The sequence below is a fragment of the Aphelocoma coerulescens genome, assembly GCF_041296385.1.
Source record: "Aphelocoma coerulescens isolate FSJ_1873_10779 chromosome Z unlocalized genomic scaffold, UR_Acoe_1.0 ChrZ_unloc_scaf_2, whole genome shotgun sequence".
Classification (NCBI taxonomy): Eukaryota; Metazoa; Chordata; class Aves; order Passeriformes; family Corvidae; genus Aphelocoma; species Aphelocoma coerulescens.
Genome location: NW_027184087.1, coordinates 1,109,352 through 1,134,344, shown reverse-complemented (window position 1 = coordinate 1,134,344; position 24,993 = coordinate 1,109,352). Strand labels below are relative to the sequence as shown.

The window sequence follows — 24,993 nt, the reverse complement described above, 5'->3', positions numbered from 1 at the left end:
TGTAATTCCTGTTGTGTGTTTACCTGTATGACACCTGTCTTGTTTATTTCAACTATCTCCCATCTATTTAGATGAAGATGTTCTGGGCTCTAATTTTCTGATATAAGAAGACATGCAATCAAATCTATATTACACCAAATAGTCCAAGGTCTGTTTTTCTACTCTTTATTCATGAGTTACTCTATACATAAAAAACCAGGAAAATTCTGTTGTTTCTGACTGAGTGAAACAGGACCATCTCCTTAAATAAATACATCAAAATAAATACAGATAATTAATATTAGTTACCACACCATTTTTTTGCTAAATAAAAGATAGGATCTCATTTCTATTATCATGCTATTTATATAAAAGCTTTCATCTTCTAAGGGCTTCACAAATACTAATAAAGCAAGCTAGTCAAAACTTCAGTACATTCTTTGCATTGTATAAATGGAGTGTTAAGGTTAATGGCTTTTTTCAAGGCCATACATCAAAGGGTGGGATAGATATTCTTGGGCTTCTCAGAGTTCAGTCCACAAACTGTAGAGAAGTGTGCTGAAATTCTGTTAGTTATTCAAATAGTTTATAGGCAGGTGTGCACCACTGAATTTATAATATGCAGTGAGGGATGTTTTGCAGATTTGCTGTTTTTAATACAGATTTTATGATGGCTGCTTTTAGATAAATGAACATTGGCTTTATAAATTGCTTGGAAGGCACTTTTGCTTTTGAGAAAAATAAACCATCAGTTCATAGACTCCAAAAATATTGCATTGTATTTTAATTAAGTTCTTGCACATATCAGTATGTTAGAAGACAAAAATACTGTGCTGTGCTAAGAAATACAACACACAAAGATTACCAGGCCCTATCTAGTATCAGTTAGTTTGTAGAAGAATATATGCATTATTTTAATATTTCTTTTTATGCTGTTATCACTAGGTTCTTGATGACAAATTCACAGAGATGAAATCTGGTGCAACTCATTGACTATTTGCCTTCAATTTTCTTGGACTTCAGAAGGATTTTGAGTATGTGTTTCTCTTCTGGAGATTTAGGAACCTTTTGCTGATGTCCATTACCTCACCTAATCCAAAGGCATGAGCCCTGGTGCTACCTAAATTCAGGTGTCTGACTGGGAGAAGTACACTTCAATTAAATTGGTAAAGGATTTATTAGCTGGGTAAAAGATTACTAATTAATTAGAACTTTTTTAGGACACAGGCATTAGCTTAATATGATGTTCAATGTAGTGATTTATGAGTGTGTGTACTAAATTTATTTTGCTATCAGTCAAATGATTTCTCAACCCTAGATATAAATAAGAAAAAAACAATTAAAAAGAAAAAAAAAAAACAACAACCTGTCTTTGCTGATAGAAGAGGTTGTAGCATCTCTCACACAGTCTGGTTGTCTACCTCTTACAGTCCTGGAGGAGGCTTCAAGAGCTCATTTTTTGTCCCCTTGAAAAAACCCTGAAAATCTCAACTATTTCTTGAAATGGTGTGATTATTTCCAAATGTAGGGAGTATCAGGAGGATTATTCTGAACTCTGGACATTTTTTCAGTATTTGACATGCAAAGAAAACACAAAGAAATACAAAGAAAATGATAAAATTTAAAGAATCTTAGCACTAACTTCATAGCTCATCTACAAACGTGTGTGTGTGGTGTCTGCATGTGTGTACATATGCATTTCCTCAGAGGCTGAAGGTGATTTTTACTGTGGATTTACCATTCTATTTAATAAGGGCTTTAGGAATGATTTGTTGTGTTATTTATACAAAATGTTAGAAACATCAACATTTCATCATACATCGGAAATTCATATGAATTTAAATGAGATTGTATGTCAGTGTTTGACAAAAGGGCATCCATCTCTCCGTGATGGCATTGTGATGTCTGATTCTTTCTTAAAAATGGGAAGATCAAAGATTAAGGGTTTTGAGGAAGGTATCCAAAGAACAGTGGCAGTTCTTATCAAAAATTACTTTTCAGCCTGTCCTTCAAGAATAAAGATGAGTATGTCTTCTTAGCAAAGCACAGTTTATTAACAACTTTGTTGTTTTTTTTCTGTTTCTCATGTTAGCAGCTTCACAGTTTCTGTACTCAAACTCATTAAACCCTTCTCTCCTTACCACCACCACCAAAAGGCCCAAGGAGAATGTTCTAAAAAGACGAAGTTAAAAGGGCACGTCCTTTCTTTCTGTATTCTTTTAAGCATGTTCTTTTGTGTACTTAAAAAAAAAAACAAACCACTGAAATTACTTCCATACCTTTCTATGTGTCTTTTCAGTCAGCTCTAGTTTCTGTAGGATTTTTTATTTTTCTTCCTTCTTGATAATGCACAATCTCATTAAATGATCAGAAACACTAAGGAATTATCCTACTTTTGGCTGCAGAATCAGGTGCTTAATTTGAAAAGCTATGTCACATTTCTGCATACTTACTCCAGAGAATGCCGAAATGCACTCAGAGACTAGGGCACATGCTTTTTCAGAATTAGGTTTTCTGACTTCAGAAACATTTTGTTACAAGCATCTTTTTCCTGTAGCATCACATGGCTTATGTGGCCATATCTCTGCCTTGAATGTAAACAACTACAATTACTTTTAAAGGTAAATAATTTTATTTTAAAAGGATATTTTCTTATCAATCCTCTGCTAACCTGCAATAGTTGCATCTTCTGAATTTATGCAGTTGATTCCTCAAAGGAATTCTGTCTGTTTTGTCTTTTACATGCCTTTTTCCTTGTACATCCCTGCTATGAATAACGATGTTGTAAATTTATTTTGACTGTGACTGCATTTCATGTTAAGTTGTGTACTTGGTTTATGACATATTCTTCATTTACACAACAGTGGATGTATTGGAAAATGTTTTCCCAAAACCTAACTAAATCATATTTATACACTAAATGTTAAGTACATAAATAATTATAAGCCCTTTTTAGCTAGCGCCCACACAAAGCTTTAAAAATGTACCAGCATACATGCCACTATTTATTTTCTAATGTACTTAAGGAAAAATATATTTGCCATGGAAAATGTGTGAATGCATAGCAAATCTGTCACATTAACACTCCGAAATTCCTATAAATAACCACACTCACCAATATATTATGTGCACTTCTACATATATTTACTGTTGGAAAAAAAAATCAGTATATTGTTGTCATTTTTAAACTTTTTAATACAAATTCTTTTAAAAAATATTTTCCTCACTTTATTTTAAAAAGTCTTTATTAACAGTGAGGTGAAAAGTCACACAATGGAATAGAGAATCAAAAAAGGGACAGCACAATGTTGTATGACATTTTAGCGCACTTCGGTGCCACCATTTTTTATCCCCATAGAAATGCAGCAAATAATGAAGAATGCTGCTTCATTGATTTCAAACATGTATATTTTAGATTAAGGTGACAAATGTATGATCACTGTTCCTACAGATGAAAATGGGCATTTGCATCTTCAGTGAGACGTAATTGTTTTATTCTACAAATCTACAGATGTTCATTCAACAAAATCCATATATCTTTTCCCTCTTAGAATCCTTCACAAAATAAAATGCCTTAAAAGAAGACTTTGAATGAAATAATATGCCACTCACACAGGCATTTTTATTCTCCTCCACCTTTTGTAGCTAGTCTGTGAAATAGGGATTTTACTAAGCTTTTCCCTTCCTGTTCCTTTTAAAAATTCTGAGGAACAGGGAAAGAAAATATTCATTTGGAAGAAAACGAACTAAGGGATGAGAATTTTCTCTCCATGAAGACCCACAATAAAACTTTACAAGGCAATAAAACTAAGAGTAAGTGATTGAAAAGTTAGGTTTACATTCTTCCAACTTGTCCTGTTGTGGGTAAACTTTAGGCTTTATTAGGTTTATATGAGCAACGCTTATATGAGAGTTAAGATAAAAGACAATCTGTCTTTTATCATTCAATCAAAAATACTTTGGTGTACTATAATCATCATTGTTTTATAGGTTTTGTCCCACATGGTTTCTGCATCCCACAACAACAGAAATGGAGTTGACTGGGACACATCCCTGCAGATGGATCTGTTGATGTAAGTGGCACTAAAATGTGGATACCTACATGTCTATAGCAGGAAGGGAAAACCTCCTGAGATGCAGAGGCTTTGGTTGCAGAGAAGTCCACGGAAGGACTCCTCTTGAATTTAATACAATTTAGGTCAGAGTCTTAAAAAGGAGTTGTAATTTTCACTTTAAAGTAAGTAGATGAGAAGGTTCAAAGTAGTAAACTTAATAATTCAACTAACTTCTTGCCATGACTCATGTGAGGCTTTGACCTCCACCACTTCCCATCCACAAACAGGGTATTTCCATCATGTATTGGGAATAGTCCAATAGTCCAATAGTCTGATCTTCCTAAAGGTGACCTCTTATCATGAAGCAAACTGTATCAAATCCACAGCATGGATACAGTTCTTGACCCTGGGTCCTCAGCCTGATTTATCTATCACAGATGCAAACAGAATTGCAAAAATGAAAACAAGAGAGCACTACGTGTTAATCTGAACAATTTACAATTGCAGAGCATCCAGGCACTCAAAAAAAGGAAATAAATTGTTCCTAAAAAAAAAGTAAACCTGTACAGAAGGAAGTAGTAAGAATGGTAGAATTCTGAAAATAGAAAGTAAAGACTAATGGAAGAAAGTAAGATTTAAATGAAAATATCTGTTGGACATTTGTATTTACAATTAGCGTTTATGTTTCCATGTCTTCATAATGTTGTTAGGCACCTACGATAAACATTTTCTACATTTCACAATCTAGGGTCTAGCTTTGATTCTTCGAGTAGAAAAACAATGACTGTTCTCATTGCTTTCAATGGGAGTAGATATAAATAAATTCTGGAAGAGATTTCAATTTTAAACCCAAGTCTACAAGGTCACAGAATTCCTGTTTGTTTTCTCAGATCCAAACTCTAGACACCCAGTCACCTGATCGGGGAAAACCGAAAAATGCTTTGTGTGGGTAAGTTACCTAAAAATTATCATCTAATGCCATTTAATGATGCCTTCCATTCAATTCCTGTATGTCTCTTCCAAAAGACACATACCTTCTGCAAAATCTGTGACATTCACATCAGGCCACATGGGTATCTCAGACACCCTATAGTGTCTAAAGTGACGTTACAATCTTCTCTTTAGACAACTTAAACCTAGCCTTCATATCTAACAATTTGTACAACAAAATAGATAGCTTTCATTTACTCTGTCAGCATAGTAAGCACCTGTTTAATTTTGAGTGGTGTAATCAGACCTTATCTCACAGAGGTATAGTAGGTACTATTAAGAATGAAGAACAAACGTGTTCATGTAGCAGACACTGTATAATTTCTATAACTTAGAACAAATTAGACTTGAGGTCTGGAGCAAATCATAGATACAAGAGCTCCAGAGACTACATCCCAGATAGTGCAGGGAGCATTACTTCTTGACAGAAGCATCATCCCTAATTTCCAGGGACAGTAACCTTGATCATATTTTGGTGTTTTCACTCTTGATAAATTAACTATTGTTAGTCTATTACTTGATCTTTCCAAGCATAGGTCTTGCCTTTTTTCCCCTCAATTTTATTCAAAATACCCAGAATGTGCATGAGTCTCTTGGTGCCATCACCTGACCTTAAGTGAAAATCTACTGCAAAAAAGATTTTAAAACATTTCAACCCACTGTACACTCTTCACTTCTGCTAAGCCTGCCAAAAGGAAGGGATAATGACAATTATCAGTCCCAGGGGAAATAAACACAGTTCGTTTTGGACACCAAATGCCATGGCTCACAAGCAGATGCTGCCACCAGCCAACAACAGCTCAAAAGGCATTTTCAGTTTGAGGAAGTAAGAGGGATCACCATAATGCAGCACAGCAGAATTTCTTTAGTAACACAAAGTATTAGAATCTACCTTTCACCTTGAACAAAAATCATCAATCAAACTTTAAAGAGAAGGATAGGAATAAATTCATAACAATTTTCCCATTCAAAAATCATATTCAGTGTGTACATTAAAGTTCAGTTGTAGAAGGTCACATTAGAACAGTCGGAAACTACCAACAATGAAATTGGTTACAATATCTAATTCACTGTTACATAAAATGCATTTACGGTATAATAGCTAAGAAATGCATGTAATTTAAAGAGGCCCGCTACAGCAATCACTGAGACTGAACATATTGAGTATAGTAAGTCTCAAATCCATTGCATTTAGAGTAGTGTGCAAGAACTTTTTCTGTCCAGTGAGAGCCCCCCTGGTTTAGCAAGAAAGTCAGACTGTCACATTATTATATTAGATTAAATCAAATCATTAATGACATTCAGAAGAAGTATTCCTTTTGATTTTCATTGGCTGTGTTTTGCATGCTGAGCTCACTTTTCAATGCAGATTCAGCACTGTCTTCATTTTCAGATCCTTTTGCCTCATTTTTTGAGTATATGCCTTTTTTTTTATAAATGCGCATGGCTATGGCTGTGATGCAAAGTAGGATGAATATGACAACTGCTATCACACCTACAAGAAGAGGAGAGAAAAAAATAATGAGAAAGGACAGACAAATAGTAGGCCAGAGAGCAGAACAAAGAAGAAATTACTGCATCACATAATGGAAGGGTTTACAGGAAAGCCTGAGAGATGAGAAGCTGTATCTGCTTTCAAATCAGAAACAGCACTGTAGCATAAGCTTCATGCTGATTGTTTTGAAATTTTGCACACTATTAATAATAATAATAATTTTTAAAAAGTCCACAGAAAATTATGATTTCTGCAGTTTTTGAATGGAAAACTACTAGTGGCCTTAGAGTATTTTCAATGAGAGGGTTTCTTTTTCTCCTTTACTATCCAGCCCTAGATCTCTGCTGGTCCGGGAACTCAAGCCACTGCAGATAAGGAAGAGTAACATGAGATACTTCTCAGAGAGATAAGCATGACCTTCCAGATGGCCAGCCCACCTCCTCTCTTCCTCATTCATTCTGTCATAATGGTCTTAGGACCTTAGGTTCATGAGACAAGAGGATGGGCAGGGGAGGAATTTGAGGAGAAGTGAAACAGAAGGTAAATGTATCATGCTTGTCAAAGAGGCAGAAAGTAGGACTAGGCTGTTGGGATGAAAAGAGCACTAAGCAGTCTGGAAAACAGTTGTAATGCAGTGGCTCAGCTATACTAGACAAAGGGACAATCTGTTGTACAACTTGGTCACCACTGCAAGAAAAATAAAAATACCTAATCCCTTAGCACTCTAGATAAAAACAAAGCATCCAAAATTCAGCAATGTCATTTTTCTTGTTCTCTAATATGAGCAGCCATCCGTCATTGTAGGAATATAAAGGTTTTAATACAGTATCCCCTTCTCTGAAATGAACTTTGCAATCTAAATAAATCTTGTTCTTATTTAGATTGATTAGAACAGTCATTCCTTTCTTTCAATCACAGTAAATGCTCTCTCAAAGGACTTTCCTATAAACATGTTTTGGCTTAAGTAGCTGAACTGGTACCATTTTCAGTTTTACTCATTTAAGGGTACTTCACATTAAACTTTTACTGAATATTGCACTGCTTGCTTTGTTTTGACTTTTAAACAAACATAGTTAAGCAGTAGAAAAATGGTGAGTGCACATTCCCAAATGTGTTTAAGAACAATAAAATGGTACTGTTATTATTATCTTAAAAGGATTGTAACTATTGTAGCTTGAAGTTAAAAAATTACTTTGTTGTTAGCACACTTAAAAATCCCCACCCACACTAAGTTACCTAGTACATAGTGATCTGTATGTACAGATACTTATGTAAAATAATACTAATCTTTTGAAACAGTAAAGCAAGTTTTGACAAAGCTACGTGTGAAAAACTCAGAAAACATATCTTTAAATTCTTACCTTCCTGAAATCAATGGTAAATTTCTCATTTGATGTGTATAAAATTATAGAGATGTAAGTATCACTTTAAAAGCAGGGAACCTTCTAGGCTTAATAATCTCTCATTTTAGTATCTTTGGTACTACTCTCTTAAAGGTCACTAGTCATGCAGTGTGCTTTTCGCAGGCACTGACCATAGCAGGTTTCACCGTTTAAATGGAAGACAAACAGGTGACTGCAGGTCTTAATTCAACCATCCATAGTCCTAAACATTATTAACCTCAAAAAGAAATCTGGACAGTTTTATTCTACTAAATTCCACTATTTCATTTGTCTTCTGAGGCTTTAAAAACTCTTAGAAAGTAAACCTTCTAAAAATTTAAAATTTAAAAGACAGAGGGGATGACCCACTGCCCTCTTTCTGTCAAAGTATCTATGCAAATTGAAACAGAATTACACTGCCACTGCATCATTTTCATGAGTGAAAACAAGTTTTATTTCCTCACCTTCTCCCAAAAGAAATGCTCCTTGAAATTCTCACAGAGGATGATTGTCACAGGACACAATACTATGCCTTGCAAGAAAATTTGAACTGATAGAGACATATACTTGATTCAATACTGGTAAAAGGAGTTGAGTTTTTCCCGAGGGTCCCCAATACCAAATTGTCCCTATTAGGCTCACTTGAGTACTTATTTCTGCTGAAGAGACAGAACTGGTAGGTTTCATATGAAGATCCATATGAGATGGATCCTTCACACAGGATTCATATGAGATAGATCTTAAGGACAATCATCCAGAAAGGCAGAGTAATGGAACCTGTATATCCTGATTTTCAGTCCTGTACTTTAAGCACACGCAACTATCCTAAGCTTTATACTGTATTTGTTCTGACAGTCATAAACAGTAAAGGGACTATCAACAAATTCACTTCAGAAGTGACTGAATTTTATATGGTTCTTCCTCTATTCCTCTGATTAAAAAAAAAAATATTTTGAAAAAAGTTATGAATTGTCATTTGTAGTTCTATATGAGCTGATACAAATGTCCAAAAGAAATAGAAATAAAATGAAGAAGAGATATTTCAAACCAACAGCAATTATTTTTATTGTTTTAACATGCATTTTAATTTTAAGCTGTAAATCAATACAAGTGAAAGTCTTTCCAAGAGTACCTTGCCTTCCAAATAGGAAAACAGGATGAAATTTCCTCAGACTGTCAGAGGATTGATTCAAGCAATGTTAAATACCACATTCTCAAGAAAAAGTCTTTGTTGCTCAGATTTATTAAAGAAGATTTTGAACTTTGTAGCAAAAGGTAATTTTTGGTAAAGTCAAGAAGAAACAATGGTTCTTTCTTAAATACATGCTTTTTTCACAACAAATCCAGGTACTTTTTAAAGTCAGAGACACCAGTATTATGCAGGTTGAAATTCTGTCCTTACTACCTTGTTTTTCAGCAGAATATTTCAATATATGGAAACACTTATGGCATAAATTTATGTAATAAGAAAATAAAAGAGCGATCAATTGTATGTTAAAACAATGCTTGATTTTTATCTGTCTACCAATTGCAGTAAAATGAAGATTTTTTACTACTCTCTGTATGCACACAAAGCTAAACTGACTTCACTTCATCATTGACACATTCATAGTTAGAAAAAAAAGTTTCCTGTAGAGTCCCCTTACCTCCAATAATTGCAGAGTCACTTCTGATTGCATTAGCTAAAGGCTTTCCCTCATCTATTGGTCCAGAGTGATCTGCAGCAGGAAAAATAGAAGAAAATGACAGAAAAACAGAAGACTTTTTTTAAAGAAATTCTCACACTGTTACAGCCCATTTACAATGTGGTACAGTGGCAGTAGTGTGGGTCAGTAAGCTTGTATAGAACAACAATGTAGATGACACTTTGCAGAGATAAAAAGAAAAACGTAAACATTCAGACAAATTGAGAAAGGCTAGAGAGAAGGAAGTAAGTACATATAAAAGAGAATTATTTACAAAATACTCCTGAGATGTTAACCTGCATGAAATAAAAAGTCAGTTGTGATTCAGGTCATGAGTACTCTATTTAGATTTTGCTTCAGAGATCAGAACAAGTGATAACCATATGCTACCTGCAAATGAATGGGTTGTTTCACTTGATGTTGAGTCAGCTCCAGTTAAAGTACCACAGTTGGATTCAGTGAAACGCCCTTTTACAATGACAGGGGCTGAGCTGCTGTGGTGCAGTGCAGCCTTCAAAGGAGCAATGTGGTTGAACTGCACTGAAGAGAGACAGCCAATAAACCCCTGAGAGTTTGCCTTCATAGTCTCCTCATCTACATCGCTGTTTTCTGTTAATCAAAAGGAACAGAACACAATTAATCATAGTGCGAATGTACAAAATAAAGTGTCAGAAGAATAAATGAATAATTAACCTGTGTTCCTCTGAGTATATTTGAGTTGCAGCAACATATGTAGATTCACTAAATCCCTTTCTTGTCTGACTTTAATGAAAAGACAGTCAGATCTATTCAAACCCCCCTTTTTTTGAACAGATGACAGTTGCTAATCTGCTGAGGGAAATGCTTTTAAATTACTATAGCAAGTTCCAAAGCAAAAAGTTTCTATTGTAACTAAAGAATTTAAATTAAAATGCTACACTTTTTCATTCTGCAAAAATATAACAATGAAGAATGAATTCCAGAAAAAGGCATTTTGTTGGACTTCTTCTCATAAATAAACATTTTTGGAACATATTCATTCCATAGATTCCTATATCTACTCCATTCTAGCACCATCAAGTCTGTCAAAACAAAAAAAATTCTCTGAAGATCTCAGATCCTGGAAATTCATCAAGATATTTTTTGTGACATTTTATAAAATTAATGGTGTTCCAATTTATCATACATTTTAAAACATGATACCATTATTATTACAACAAAGGGGGAGGAAAAAGAAGATACCTCCTCACTTATTCTCCTGAATTGCCTTTCTGAATACACGATGCATGTACACTGAATGTTAGAACTCTCCATTTATTCACCAGGTAATGCTCACTAATGCACCACTTTTGATGTGGAAAACAAACAGTTTATTTACTCTGACAGTTCTAATTTAAGCACAAACTCTGGAAGTACTAGTTATAAAAAGAGGACTCCTAAGGGAAGTAAATTTGCAAATAAAATGGGAATTTCATCTCATTAATTTTCGCTTCCAATTTATCCTGGAATCCACTAAAGAACGGGTGATCTCTACAATGGCTACCATAATAATTTTAAGTTTTACAGTACACCCCTTATTAAAATCTAGGTTAATGGCAAAAAATGGGATAATGTGTTCAGGCAGAATGTTGCAAGATAGCAGAGCAGCATTTTCCTCAACTAAACTCTGCTTATTGCAGTGATGATATACTAACATATATAGATATATGTCAGCCAAAAGTCTGCTCACCTACACTGATGGATTACATAAAATGTTGGCTGTTTTACTGTCTCTGCTTTGTTTGCAGCTTTTTCCGATATTTGCCTCTATGCACTGAAGGATCTGCTGTGACGGGACATCTTAAGAAAAAGATTAATACTGAAGTGGCAAGAAAACACTGTCCCAAACCCCCTGTGATAAAAATATATACCTCTAAATATGAGTAAGATTGAAAACCTCAAGAGGAGAGTGGTTGCTACTATTTTTCAGTTCCTATATGAATCATTTATTAAACTGCATATATGTATAATAGGAAAGGAAATATTTTAAATCCTTTGATTTCACCTGACTCCTTAACTAGAAAATACTTCTGGGATAAAGTAAAGCTTTATATTGGATCAGGCAATCTTGATGATGAAAGTGAAAGGGAAGACCATCATCATCCACTTTCATACTAAAGTAAAATTTAACTGATTGAAAATGACATTCAAAACACTCACAAGTTGTTTATTGGAAACTGTAGATTACAGTAAACTGAAGTTACGCATCCTTAAGTATCTTAACAGCAATTCATTTGCTAAGTGTATCCAAGTTCACCATAGACAAAATTACTCCACCTACATTGTCTTCTTAAATAAAACAAACAAAAAATCCCTCAAAAGCAAAACACACTCAGTAACTCTCTTTATTTTGATGTCTTGAAGTCGCTACCTGAAAAGAGGCTAGACAAGATTAAGAGAATGAAAGCAGGTATTAACTGAGGTCCCCTCAATAGGTACTTCAATAGTCAAAAGCCTCCAAGGGTCTCCACCCTTTGACACTGGGTCGTGGGTTTTGCATGCTTTTATAAGTTCAGTCTATTTGCATATCAGGGTTAATTCTCCAATTACAGTTTCAGGTAATGATGTAATTACCCCAAGTTGGCTTCCCCCATTCAGAGGCTTAGTTTACATATTTCTGGGCCTAGGAACACAAGGTGTCGTTGAGTCCAGGCCCAGAGAGGGTTTGTTATGTCTAACCAGGATATGAGAACAGTAGCTAACATGCTATGGAGTTTTAGAGTTACACACTAAGCAGTACAGGATCTGAAAAATATAAAAGCTAAATCCTAAGGCCTCACTTTCACTCTGCTTCAACCATTTGTCCTCGTGAAGCAGTCAAGCAGAAAGTCAGCAGACACACAGCTCCTATCAGAACATGTTAAGACAAGAACTGTGATGCTTCCTAATAGCTTTAAACCTTATATTATGTCACCCAAAACTGCCCCCAGCACTCGAGGTGAGGCCGCCCCAGTGCAGAGCAGAGTGGGACAATCCCCACCCTTGCCCGGCTGGCGATGCTGTGCCTGATGCACCCCAGGACAGGGTTGGCCCTCCTGGCTGCCAGGGCACTGCTGACTCATGTTCAACTTTCCATCAGCCATGTCCCATGTCCCTTTCTGCAATGCTGGTTTCCAGCAGTTCATTCATTCCCCAGTCTGTCTTTATATCCAGTACAGATTCTGGAACTTGTCTTTGTTAAAATTCATACAGTTGGTAACTGCCCATCCCTCTAATTTGTTGATGTCTCTCTGCAGGGCCTCTCTGCCTTCAATGGAGTCAATAGTTCCTCTTAATTTAGTATAATTCACTGTCAAACTTACTGTACCTTCAAGTGCTGCATCCAAGTAATTTATGAAGATGTTGAAGGGAACACAGCCAAGGATGGGGCCCTGTGGAACCCCACCAGAGACAGGTCCCCAGTCTGATGTCACCCCATTCACTGCAACCCTTTGTGCCCAACCCATCAGTCAGTTGCTCACCCATTACATGATGAGTTTATCCAGCTGTGTGCTGGACATTTTGTCCAGAGAGACAGCTTCAAAAGATTTACTAAAAAAGATTACATCAACTCGCTTTCCTGGATCAACAAGGTGGGTTACATTGTCATGAAAGGAAATCAGGTTTGATAAGCAGGACTTTCCTCTCATGGACCTGTACTGGGTGTGACTGATGACTGCATTGTCCTTCAGCTGTTTTTCAATACCTTCCAGAATAATCTTCTCCATAATTATAGCGGGCACTGAAGTGAGACTGACATGCCTGTAGTTTCCAGGGTCAATCTTCTTGCCCTTCTTGAAACCTGGGATAACATTAGCCAGCTTCCAGTCAGCTGGAACTTGTACAGATTCCACCATTCAAAAACAACTGAGAGAGGCCTGGCAGTGGTATCAGCCAGCACTTTGAGTATTCTCACTTGAATCCCATGAAGTCCCACAGACTTATAGGGATTCAGCTGGAGCAGGAGATTCTGCACAACTTTTGTTTGAAGAAAAAAAACTGAATCACGTGCAAAGGCAGAAGAGCTAAGAAAAGTACTTCTCGAACTGAAGATAATTCTTAAAAAAACCAGAGCTTCCTTGTGTGGTTTTCCTGAACAAACATTTTCAAGTACAGGAAACACATTATTTCATATTTTATTAACTCCTTATGTTTAGACCTCTTCACTGCAACAAACACTCATTACTTTTTTCCTCTGCCTTCATGAATTCTTCTTCAGTCTCTGGATAGGACTTCATAGGAATCAGAACCCAAAGCAAACAGATTTCTAAAAGAAATAGGAACTCTCCTTTGAAAGGGGGAGAAACATATGTTCTCCTCAGGACAGTTTCTGAGACAAATTGGGCTGAGTTCCCCACAGGTCATTGTAACTGTGCTTTTCACTGCTGTGTTACTGCAAAGCCATCATATAACCGAAGAAAATTCCACCTCTGAATTTTTTTAAGTGTATGGTTCTTTGGGAGAGACAATATTGGTCCTGGTCAAAAGACACTGTTATTTGTCTAAAAATTTACATTTCCATAAATTTCATCAAATGCATTTTTAAGTAAATTGGTATAAACCTTGATATGATATTTTATAATAAAGATAAAAGAAACTTTTATTCTGTACTGGTCATCATGGTATTAACCTTATCTGAGTTTCACTGCAATAAACTACTACACTTAAAAATATTATACATTCCTGATTCAATTTTATCATCAAATTGTAAAGTTTGGAAATATTTGTAATAATTTTCTTGTAGTAGCTTATATTTCAGCGAATATTGCTTTAAATTTATGCTTAAATTTTAAATGATCATTCTCTTTTCCATTTTCTGTGTATTTTCTGTGCATACATACCAGTTCTTTTCTGGAATGTGAGTTCTATATATAAAATTTACATTTCAAAAGTGTATGCTTCTGTTTATGTTAGAGGTACTTAGTTATTTTTCCAGTCAGAAAACAGATCAGCTACACTGAGATTCTCTGAATTATAACTAAAAAAATAATTAAGATTTTTTTATGGTCAATAAACAAGATTTCTAAATTTCTTTAAAATATTTTAAGCTACTTAGCATTTGGTAATTGTCCTCATAAAAATAACTACCACTGTATGCATTTTATTACAAATTTAAAATTATTCTTCCACCTTTTTTAGATAACACTCTCATAACTGAACAACCACCTATTTGACAAATAAAGAATTAACTGGATCTCCTTATCCAAACAGTTGTATGCAACAGCTCAATGTCTAAATAGGGATTGGTGACAGGTAGTGTTCCTCTGGGGCCCACAGTGGTACCATTGCTGTTCAGTATCTTTACTAAGGACACTGAGACTAGGAGATTGCGTGCATCTGAAGCAAGGCTGTGGATGACACTAAACTGAGTTGTTTAGCTGACATACCTGGGAGATGGAATGCCACCCAGAGGGAAACTGATAGGCTTGAGGACTGGGACCAGGTGAATCTCATGAAATTCAAAAATGGCAAGTGCAAGTTCTGCACCTGGATCTGGGCAATCCCCAGTATTAATACAGACTGGGGGGCGAATGGATTGAGAACACCCTTAAGAGAAAGACTTGGTGATGAAAAATAGGATATGACCCAGCAATGCTTGCACTTCACACAGCAAGTATTATTTGGGCTGTACATGAAGATGTGCAGTGAGCAGACTGAGGGAGATTATTTTCCTCCCTCCATTCCACTCTTGTGAGATCCCTCCTCAAATATTGTGTCCAGTTCTGGGATTCCCAGCACAGGTCAGAGTGGAACCTGTTAGAGCTGGCACAGGGAAGAAACACAAACATGTTCAGAAGGCTAGAACACTTCTCATATGAAGAAAGTCTGAGAAAATTGGGGCTGTTCAGCGCGGAGAAGAGAAGGCTCCAGGGAGACCTTACAGCAGAGACTTACTGCCTCCCACTCAGTCACATGATGGACTATTTCAGATAATGTTTTTCTTTTCAGTAGAAGATTATTTTGGAAAACGTGTTTTCTACTATTATGACAGTGTCTCTGGGTGTATTATGATGGCAGAAACATTGATTTAACCAAGCTCTTATACTATTCCCAAGGTATATGGGGGAAAAAAGGTAGATTTATATGGTTTCTGGAGGGACCACCTCTGGTATATAGTAAAGAAATCCCTCTAAACAAAACCACATGCAACTTAATGTGAAGAAAAAACTTCTTTGATGTTCTGATTTAAGGTAAATGTTATATAAAACATACGAATAGTTCCTACAAGCCTGGAGAAACAATATGAATTAATATATCGCCTATAAAAAGTTGACAAGAGAATTCAACATCTATGTCACACACATAGATGTCACATACACATATTTCTTATGAGGAAACACAAAGGGTGCTGGGCCTGTTTGACCTCAAGAAAAGATGACTGAGAGGGGACCTCATGAATGCCTATAAAGTATCTGAAGGGTGGATAGCAAGAGGATAGATTCTGGCTCTGCTTAGTAGTGGCAAGCAATAGGACAAGAGACAATGGGCACACACTGGTGCACAGGAAGTTCCACCTGGGCATGAGGAAGAACTTCTTTACTGTGCGGGTGACTGCACTGGCACAGGTTGCCCAGAGAGGTTGTGGAGTCTCCCTCACTGGAGGTATTCAAAAACCATCTGGACACAATCCTGTGCCATGTGCTCCAGGATGACCCTGCTTGAGTAGGGAGGCTGGACCAGATGACCCACTGTGATCCCTTCCAACCTTATTTAGTGATTCTGTAATCAGTTTTCTGCATTTATTTCTACAAAAAAAAATCTATGTTAACACACTGGTTTTCTTTAAGAGATTTTTAAAGAATAGGAAACCGCCATTTCTTTGCAGCAGTTTACTGGCTCAATGTTCAAGTACCAACGAGTTTACTTACCAAATTTTGTTTTGGGATATGGGTCATAATTTCTGCTAAAACTTGTGTTTATTAATAATAGACAGAATTGTTTCCAGTAACAGTGGTAACTTGAGTGCCATATAAAATTATAAAAATTTCAGACCTATAAACTTAGATATATTTTTTTTCCAATAATCCATATTTTGATAATTTTTTTAGTCTACACTTCCTCTAAGTCTACTTGTGGAAGGGCTAAAATCATCAGTCTAACTACAATATTGTGGAAAGTTTAGGGCAGCCTTAGTTAATATATGTCACAACCTATACCCTTCTCCTTTCATATCATTTAATAAAAAGTGTTATTAAAGAATCTTTGCTTGATCTGGGAATTTAAAAACATACTTTAAGTATTTAACATCTTCACTAGTGATATTGACAGCTGGACTGAGTGCACCCTCAGCCAGTTTGCCAATTACCCCAAGCGGTATAATGAAGTCGATGTTGGAAGGAAGAGATGGCATCTAGAGGTACCTTGTCAGGCTTGAACCTCTGCAAACCTCATGAACTTCAACAAGGGCAAGTGCAAGGTCCTGTCCTGGAGAAGGGCAATCCCAAGCACAAACACAGGCTGGGTGAAGAATGGATTGAGAGCAGCCCTGAGGAGAAGGACTTGGGGGTGTTGGTGGACAAGAAGCTCAACATGGGCCAGTAATTTGCTCTTGCAGCCCAAAAGCCATTTGTATCCTGGAACTGTTCAGGGCCAGGTTGGATGCACCTCTGAGAAACCTGGTCTAGGGGAAGGTGTCCCTGCCTATCACAGGGGGATTGGAAGATGTTCTGGCATACAGCAGGGGTGTTAGAATTAGATGATCTTTTAAGTCCTTTCCAACCCAAATGATTCTATGATTCTATGAAATTACTTTAGAAGAATGAGGAATATCCTTTAAATTTGCACCAGCACCAAATCTTCCTCTATCATTGGGTATTAACAATGCAAAAGGTGTGAAAATAACAAGGTCTTGAGAATGGTATTCCAAGCTATTGCTATATTCTTTCAAGAACATTAAAAAAAATGGTCATTGTAGATAGGTAAATTTAATTTTGATCATTATTGCAGAGAAACAGACATATTTTGAAGAATCATCACTAGACAAAGAATCTCCAACAAAGATTTGACTTACATTACCATATTCTTAACTGTTTGCATCAAAATCTAATCACAGGAAGTTTTTCAAGTATGATACGTGATTAATAGTATTATATCATCTTGTGTATGATTTCAATGTGATGATTTTTTTTCTCCAGAATAAAAAACGAAGTGGTGTTTCTTAATGCTTGATTGCAAAATGAGAAAGAGAGAAGTGTACAATTATTTTTAATGGAACCCACGATCATTTTTTCAGGAAGCACTTATTTGTGATTATATCTGTATTTCAACAAGACTGAAGTTTCTACCTTGATTGTGACTCTGTGTCTAAATAAATCCACAGCAACAAATGTCTTTCAATGACATTCAGGTTATTATTTTTTATGCCCCGTGATGACATTTTGATCCATGTTTTAGAAAACCCTGCAGTGCTCCACTTACCTAAAATCTTGCCAAGTGTGAGAGACTTGATTGCATTGAATTCTGTGCCTGAAGACAGAATAAACGTCATTCTTTCATTCTGGTTAACCTATAGGATGATAGAGTGAGGAACAAAGTAGAATAATGGAAGAGATAGTAGTCAATATTTTCAAAAAAGCAGGTAAGATCAAGGGTAAAAATAGGAGGGTCTGAGGGAAGCATTTGTTATTTATAGAGTAAAAACTCATCAGGAAATAGATTATCAGCTTCCTCAGATCACTGATTATAACTGATACTTCTTAAGCATCCCACTTAATAAGCCTTTATTTATCTTATTGATTTGGCTGATTCCTTCTTTTTCGCCTCTAACATGAATAAAAATAGTAAACCTTTAAGAATATGATATAGTCTCTTTTCATTTAAAAAAGGCACTCAATATTTAACTTCATACATATCAAATATTATATTGTAAATACTCTGCCTTCTAGGGTACCTCTAGGACAAATTCAAGCCAAGTATCAACACAAACCGAAGCTCTAGCCTCAAAACATTAAATTGTAACATACAGGTATATAGAATTAAAAAAAAAAAAAAAGACTTTTTGCACATTAGTATCAACTATTAGCAAAATAAATATTTCTATTTTATCATGAAATTTCCACAAATATAACAAAAATACCCTCCTTAATAGCAACATTCCTTTGATGATGTAAAAGAGACCAAAGAAAGCTTTAAAAATAAATTATTATCTGGATAGTACTATATTTGTACTGTAGCTTAATGCATAATTTAAATAAAAAAAAACAAAACGCAAAACCCAAAACAAACAACAGTCATACACATTTAGCAAATTTTGAAAATTTAACCATCAAACAATTAACTGCATTTTCATATAAAATTATGAAGTGATATTGACCTTTTGAAATAAACAAAATTAACACCAAACAGATTAGCTAACATTAATTTTGATTGCGCATCATGAGAGTGTGAACTTTGCTTTTGTTGGAACCCAAAGTGCAGGGAATGTTTTTCTGAGGGACCTATCACCCCAGGGAAACACTGTTTTTAACCTTTGTCCGTGGAGAGAGCTGACAAGGCTTTGGGATGAATTAGAATCTGCGAGGGTGTGAGTTAGATGATAGTATAATATATAGTTTGTTATAGGGTGAAAAATTTAAGAGTTTTAGGTTTATTAATATGGTAAGTAGACGAAGGCAAGATGGAGGATCCCTGTCATTTTTCAGGTCTCTTCCTTCTTCTTCACCTACTCCATTTTCTACAGTGTTGGTAGCACAGAATGATTGGTTAGAAAATGCTGCAGTACAGGGCTACGTGAATAGAGAGTTCATTAGACATTGGTAGAAAAGTCAAAATAATATACATTCCTAGTAACAACTGGGTGATTTATCTTTAAAAGGGCCTTGAGTTTCCTGCATTTTGTCTTTTGGTACTTGCCCTGCTTCATGCTATGTTGGCGGCATGTAAATTACTGATAAGATATAATAAACAATCTGAAGACTGAGAAGATCCAAAAGTTTTGTTCGTCTCTTACTCCTGGCAAGGACTTTCTCCTCCATCTGGGGAGGACATGTGGGGGTGAAGAACTTCCACAGCTTTGATTACTTGAGATATTAAGGCACATTTTCTTTGGGGGTAACTGCCTTGTTGCAAGTATTTACTTCATTTTTCTTACCTACTTTTTTATGATAATCCACTTTTGTTTCCCCCCTAACTGAATTACCTCTACAGAAAGCATTTCCTCTTCTCTATTAATCTTCACATGCTGCAGTTGTCCATCAGCCATGTTTTTGAAACTGATGCTGAAGACATCAGGATTTTGATGGCTATCTAGCTTGTACCTAATCTGTAAACTTCCTGCAGGGATAAAGAGAGCAAAAGGTGTAGTACACTACATACACAACAAGCAGTGTAGATCATATACTGCTTCACAGGGGTACTTCAAGGGCAAAACAAATGCTTGATTTGTTTAAGGACTTAGCCATGAGAAATGGATATAAGTGAGAAATTAAAGGCAACAGAAGCAGTCATAGCAATGTTGGAAGTAGGATATAGTGGCAAAAATAGTCATAAGCTGTCTCGATTTTGATTAATGAGTTAAAATTTGGGCAGAAATTTTATAAGTACTTTCAAAATTGACCTGAGAAACACTCGGTCCGGTAGCTCTCATAATTGGGACTTACCAAATATAACTCAGTAATTCAGAAGCACTGTTCTTGAATAATGTTTTCCCTGTACAGTCCTGTAAACCTCTGACCTTTTGAAAATTAAATAGAATGCAGTGTACTAACTCCTAGATCACTTTCCATTCCTTATTGTTAACTCCCAGAACACCATCTGTACACACATAATCACACTAGTAGAACACAGAGGCAATGTAGTTTCCTTGTCAGAAATTCCTTCTCAGCTGCAGATGGACTACAACTTTCTATTCATGCTCTAGAAATCAAGGCCCATGTCAGACCCAGGCCAGTCATGAGCAAAACGTGTTCCATGTCACATGATAGGGAGGATAATACAGCTATTCTATACCCAAATATGTGTCTAGGTAAGCACAGAACCTTCCTTGAGCACAGAACCACTGTGACTACAAAGAGTCTTTGATAAACCGTAAGATTTAACTCAGTCTGTGGGATTTTTTTACTTAAAAAAAACAAAACCAAACTTAGATCTAGATGAGAGAATGGAAAAGAAAGACCCAACTAATAAATGATGTTCAGCTTAAATAGTAACATGAATAATGTTATATGTATTTTTACAGGTATGTGTATATATATGTATTTTCTTAGGTATGTAAGTAGCTTATGAAATCATTTGAATGAAATGACCTCTGATTAATTTGGGGAATAGATGATGAATTTTCAAAACTATTTTATTTCATTATTTATTTTGAGGATGGCAATTAATAGGCCTCATGAGCAGAACACAGTTCAGATAAATTTTAATTTTCATTTCCAAACTTTAAACCCCAAACATTTCTAAAGGATTTTCAGAAATAAACATTTTTGGCAACATGATAACATAAAAAAACAGTAGTGAAAGTTGAAAGTACAGTAGGAGGAATGTTTCTCATGTGGAAAGAATTGCTTGATGCAGCTGAAAAACAAAGATACCATCTAAAGAAACAACAGGACAGTATGTCATTTGTGATTCAGGTCTGGAAATCAGAGACAATCTGAGCTGACAGTTATGATGTCCATTAGTGTTTCCAGACAGGTAATCTGAAAACTCACCGTTCCTGGTGAGAATGATCGAGAGGTATTCTTTGTAGAAGGAGCTGACATAAAGCAGTAAGCTTGGCATCCGCGTTGTTCGAAAAGCAAATGTAATTGCTTCCCTGGTCAGTGTCATGTCAGCATAAAAAGAAGAAGCATGAGAACTGGAATTTTTAGCTAATGTGTAGTATTCTTGAAAGTTGTATGTCACAGAAGTGCCAGTCCAAAAATAGGCAGAGATCTCTGAAACAAAAAGTAATTCAATATTTAAATATAATGCAAAATAATACTAGAGAATTGCAAAGATCCTACTTTCTTCTTACAGCAAAAAGTAGATATAAGTTCTTCTGTTTCTTGGTTTGTTTTCCAAACTTAGACTTAGTTTTGAGATTACTATTTGAAAGACAGAAATACAAATGTTTTACCATAAAAATATAGTTCCTGGATTTACTATATTATCAAAGAATCAAAAACGTTGCATGAAGATGCTGATCCTCTCAGGTAATGTGGTTCCTGCTTAAATGGTATACATTGAAGTTATCTCTGACAGAACAGTGTTTAGCAAAACTTAGAGATATTGAGAAAATTCAGCTGAATATTTACCTACATTATGTAAACCAAATATTGTGCAAGCATTTAAACATATCTTTAAGGGGATGCGAAAATCTTGACTGTATGGTCTTGTTTTCAATAACTGGTAAAGCTAAAAGACATGCTTGCCTTTTTTACAGAATGGACCAGCATAGGCTGAGAACGTGCAGTCACAGGAGAATCCACTGTATTTCTCTCTGCATTTTCCACCATTATGACACAAGTTACCATAGCTGCTACAATGCCCAGGACAGCCTGGTTCAACTCCTGGTGTTATCTTTGCTCTCTCTTCCAGATCAAGAGCCATTCCATTCAACTGTAATGAACGAATGCAACCCAAAAATCCTTTCTGCCTGGATGCTGTTCCACCTGCAAATAAATTCATATGAGCTTTTAAAACTTTAAAATAATCGATATGTAAAACCATCGTTGTAGTTTACAGATTATGAACAGTATATTAGGACTTTCTGAGACACAAGCATATTAATATGAAAACATTTATAAGTAGCTTTAACAGTAAACAGATTTCTGTTTTGTCAAGTAATTGCAGAGAGCCCTTGAAGATTCTACTAATTTACAAAGTAAGGTCCAGAAATTAGGTGGTTGTTTTTTTTTTTCTTTTTTCTCCATTATTTTTTCATTTAAAGAGAGGAGAGGGGAGGGGAGGGGAGGGGAGGGGAGGGGAGGGGAGGGGAGGGGAGGGGAGGGGAGGGGAGGGGAGGGGAGGGGAGGGGAGGGGAGGAAAAATGAAGATAAGGAAAAATGAAATGAGGGGGTGAGCTGTACAGTTTCATTCTTTCAATATTGTATTGACTATAATAACAATTATATTATTATTATAATTATTATTATCTAATATTCAGACTGATAAACTGACCTCTGTCTGTCTGTCTGTCAGTCTTATGGTATGGATGATGATACCTGGATCATTAAAATTTTCCTGGAGAAGCTGGCAGCTCATGGCTTGGATAGGTGAACTCACTGCTCTGTTAAAAACTGGCAGGATGGCCAAGCTCAGAGAGTGATGGTGAAGGGAATTACACCCAGCTGATGGCCAGGCACTGGTTAGGTTCCCCAGGGCTCAGTTCTGTCTAATATTTTTACTGGTGATTTGCATGAGGGTATCGAGTGCACCTGCAGTAAGTTTGGAGATAACACTGTGCTGGGTGGGAGTGCTGATCTGCTGAAGGGTTGGAAGCTCTGCCAGGGCATCTGGATAGGCTGGATTGATGGGCTGAGGTCAGCTGTATGAAGTTCAACAAGTCAGAATTCTGGGTGCTACACTTTGGTCAAAACAACCCAGTGCAAGTCTGTAGGCTTGGAGAAGAGTGACTGGGAAGCTGCCTGGTGGAAAAGGATGTGGGGCTGCTGGCCAGCAGCTGATCACGGGCCAGCATGTGCCCAGATGGCCAGGAAGGTAAATGACGTGCTGGCCTACATCAGCAATAGTGTGGGCAGTGATGGTTCCCCTGCACTTGGCACTGGTGAGGGCACACCACAAGTGCTGTGTCCAGTTCTGGGTCCCTCACTACAAGAAAGACATTGAGGTGCTGGAGCATGCCAGGAGACAGGGAATGGAGTGGGTAAAAACACAGTAATAATTATAAGAGAGTAAGTCATATGAGAAGCAGCTGAGGGAATTGGGGTTGTTTGGCCTGGAGAAACAGGAGGTTCATGGGAGACCTTATCACTCTCTACAACTGCTTGAAAGGAGGGTGTGGCCAGGTGGCAGTTGGCCTCTTCTCCCAGGCAAACAGCAACAGGACAAGAGGGCATAATCTCAAACTGTGTCAGGGCATGTTCAAGTTGGACATCAGGGAGATTTCTGCACTGAAAGGGTGATTAAGCATTGGAACAGGCTGCTCAGGGAGGTTGTGAAGTTCCGATTCCTGGAAGTGTTCAAGAAATGACTGAATGGGGCATTTAGTGCTGTGGTTTAGTTGTGTTAATCCAAAGGTTGGGCTTGGTGAACTTGGAGGTTTTTTCCAATCTCAATGGTTCTATGATACCCCTCAGCTGGTGTCTGTTCTGATATACTTAGTCTCAGAAGGAAGCTGTGTCTATTCTTCAATAATAGGAAGATTAATGCCCCTCTGCACAGAGGAATACCAGCTGGGGTATACCTGACTACCAAGCATAGGTGAGAACTATTGAGAGCAATCCTAAGACTAACAAGAGTTGTTGATTCATTTTATTTTCACTGCTCCTTATTTTTAGCACATTTCAAGATAACTAACATTTTACTCATCTGTGTTGCTTAGCAAGGTATGCAATATACATACCATCTCTCTTGTCCTTTTCTTACACAACTTACTCTGACATTTCTTGTAATTTGTTCTCTTTTAAAAAGTAAGAGCAGAAAATATTCCACAATATGCTAGACTGCAAACTATAATTCTCATGCATTTCCAGTTCTCTTTTGGATAAATGCTTCCATGTGATCATCCATGCTGAGGTTTTTTTTTAATTTCAGTTTCTATAATTCTTTTTGTTACATAGAATATCTTGACATAGCTATTGTTATTTTCAGTTATAATGGAACAAAACCACCTGGTAGTGGCAATTTAATATCATCTCTTTTAAAATGGCAATAAATTGGAACTAGATTAAGGTCCCTTTCAATCCTAACCACTCTACAAGTCTATGATTCTATGGTTTTGGGGGTTGTTTTAACCTCTAGTTCTTCTCGTTCTGGAAAAGCAGTGTACAACTTCTCTACTTCTTTACAAGAAGTAAGGAATGTTTTAGCCTGAAGAAATCACAGTCTTCATATGTTACTGACTGAATGATGGGTGACTAAGGAAGGTACTAGATTTCCAAGATGACATTTAAGTAAAGAGTGCCTCTGCTAATGTCATTCTAAAGACACTCTACATTTCTTTTTTCTCTAGATACTTTAGTTAATCCCAGGATCTTCATGAATTTTCAGAGTGAAAAAAAAAGCCACAGCACCAGACATAAAACAAAATCACTATTCCAACACAATTATTCACCTGAACATTATATGAAGAAAACAAGCTAGACAACTTGCCTGTAGGTAAGTCAAAACAGTTTTTATATTGTCAGCTCCATAAAAGAGATGGACAAGAGTATATAAGCTTACTCAAATTTGCCAGATTATTTGACAAAAAATATCACTCTATTCAATGGCCAAAAAGTTGCCAGAAACGGCAGCTGTCAATACAGGAT

At 36.3% G+C, this 24,993-nt stretch overlaps 1 protein-coding gene across 2 annotated transcripts in view; it reads right to left on the bottom strand.

Moving 5' to 3' along the window:
* Positions 1-3,161: 3,161 nt before the first annotated feature.
* CNTNAP4 (contactin associated protein family member 4) overlaps positions 3,162-24,993 on the bottom strand; it is a 209,797-nt gene continuing 187,965 nt past the window's right edge. For both annotated transcript variants that reach the window (XM_069002648.1, XM_069002649.1), the window contains exons 18-24: positions 21,934-22,173; positions 21,232-21,456; positions 19,722-19,855; positions 18,002-18,089; positions 9,977-10,195; positions 9,548-9,619; positions 3,162-6,519 (exon numbers count right to left, since the gene is read on the bottom strand). In XM_069002648.1, coding sequence (XP_068858749.1) covers positions 6,326-6,519; positions 9,548-9,619; positions 9,977-10,195; positions 18,002-18,089; positions 19,722-19,855; positions 21,232-21,456; positions 21,934-22,173 — 1,172 coding nt within the window. In that variant the 3' untranslated portion in view covers positions 3,162-6,325. The remainder of the gene's footprint in view (positions 6,520-9,547; positions 9,620-9,976; positions 10,196-18,001; positions 18,090-19,721; positions 19,856-21,231; positions 21,457-21,933; positions 22,174-24,993) is intronic.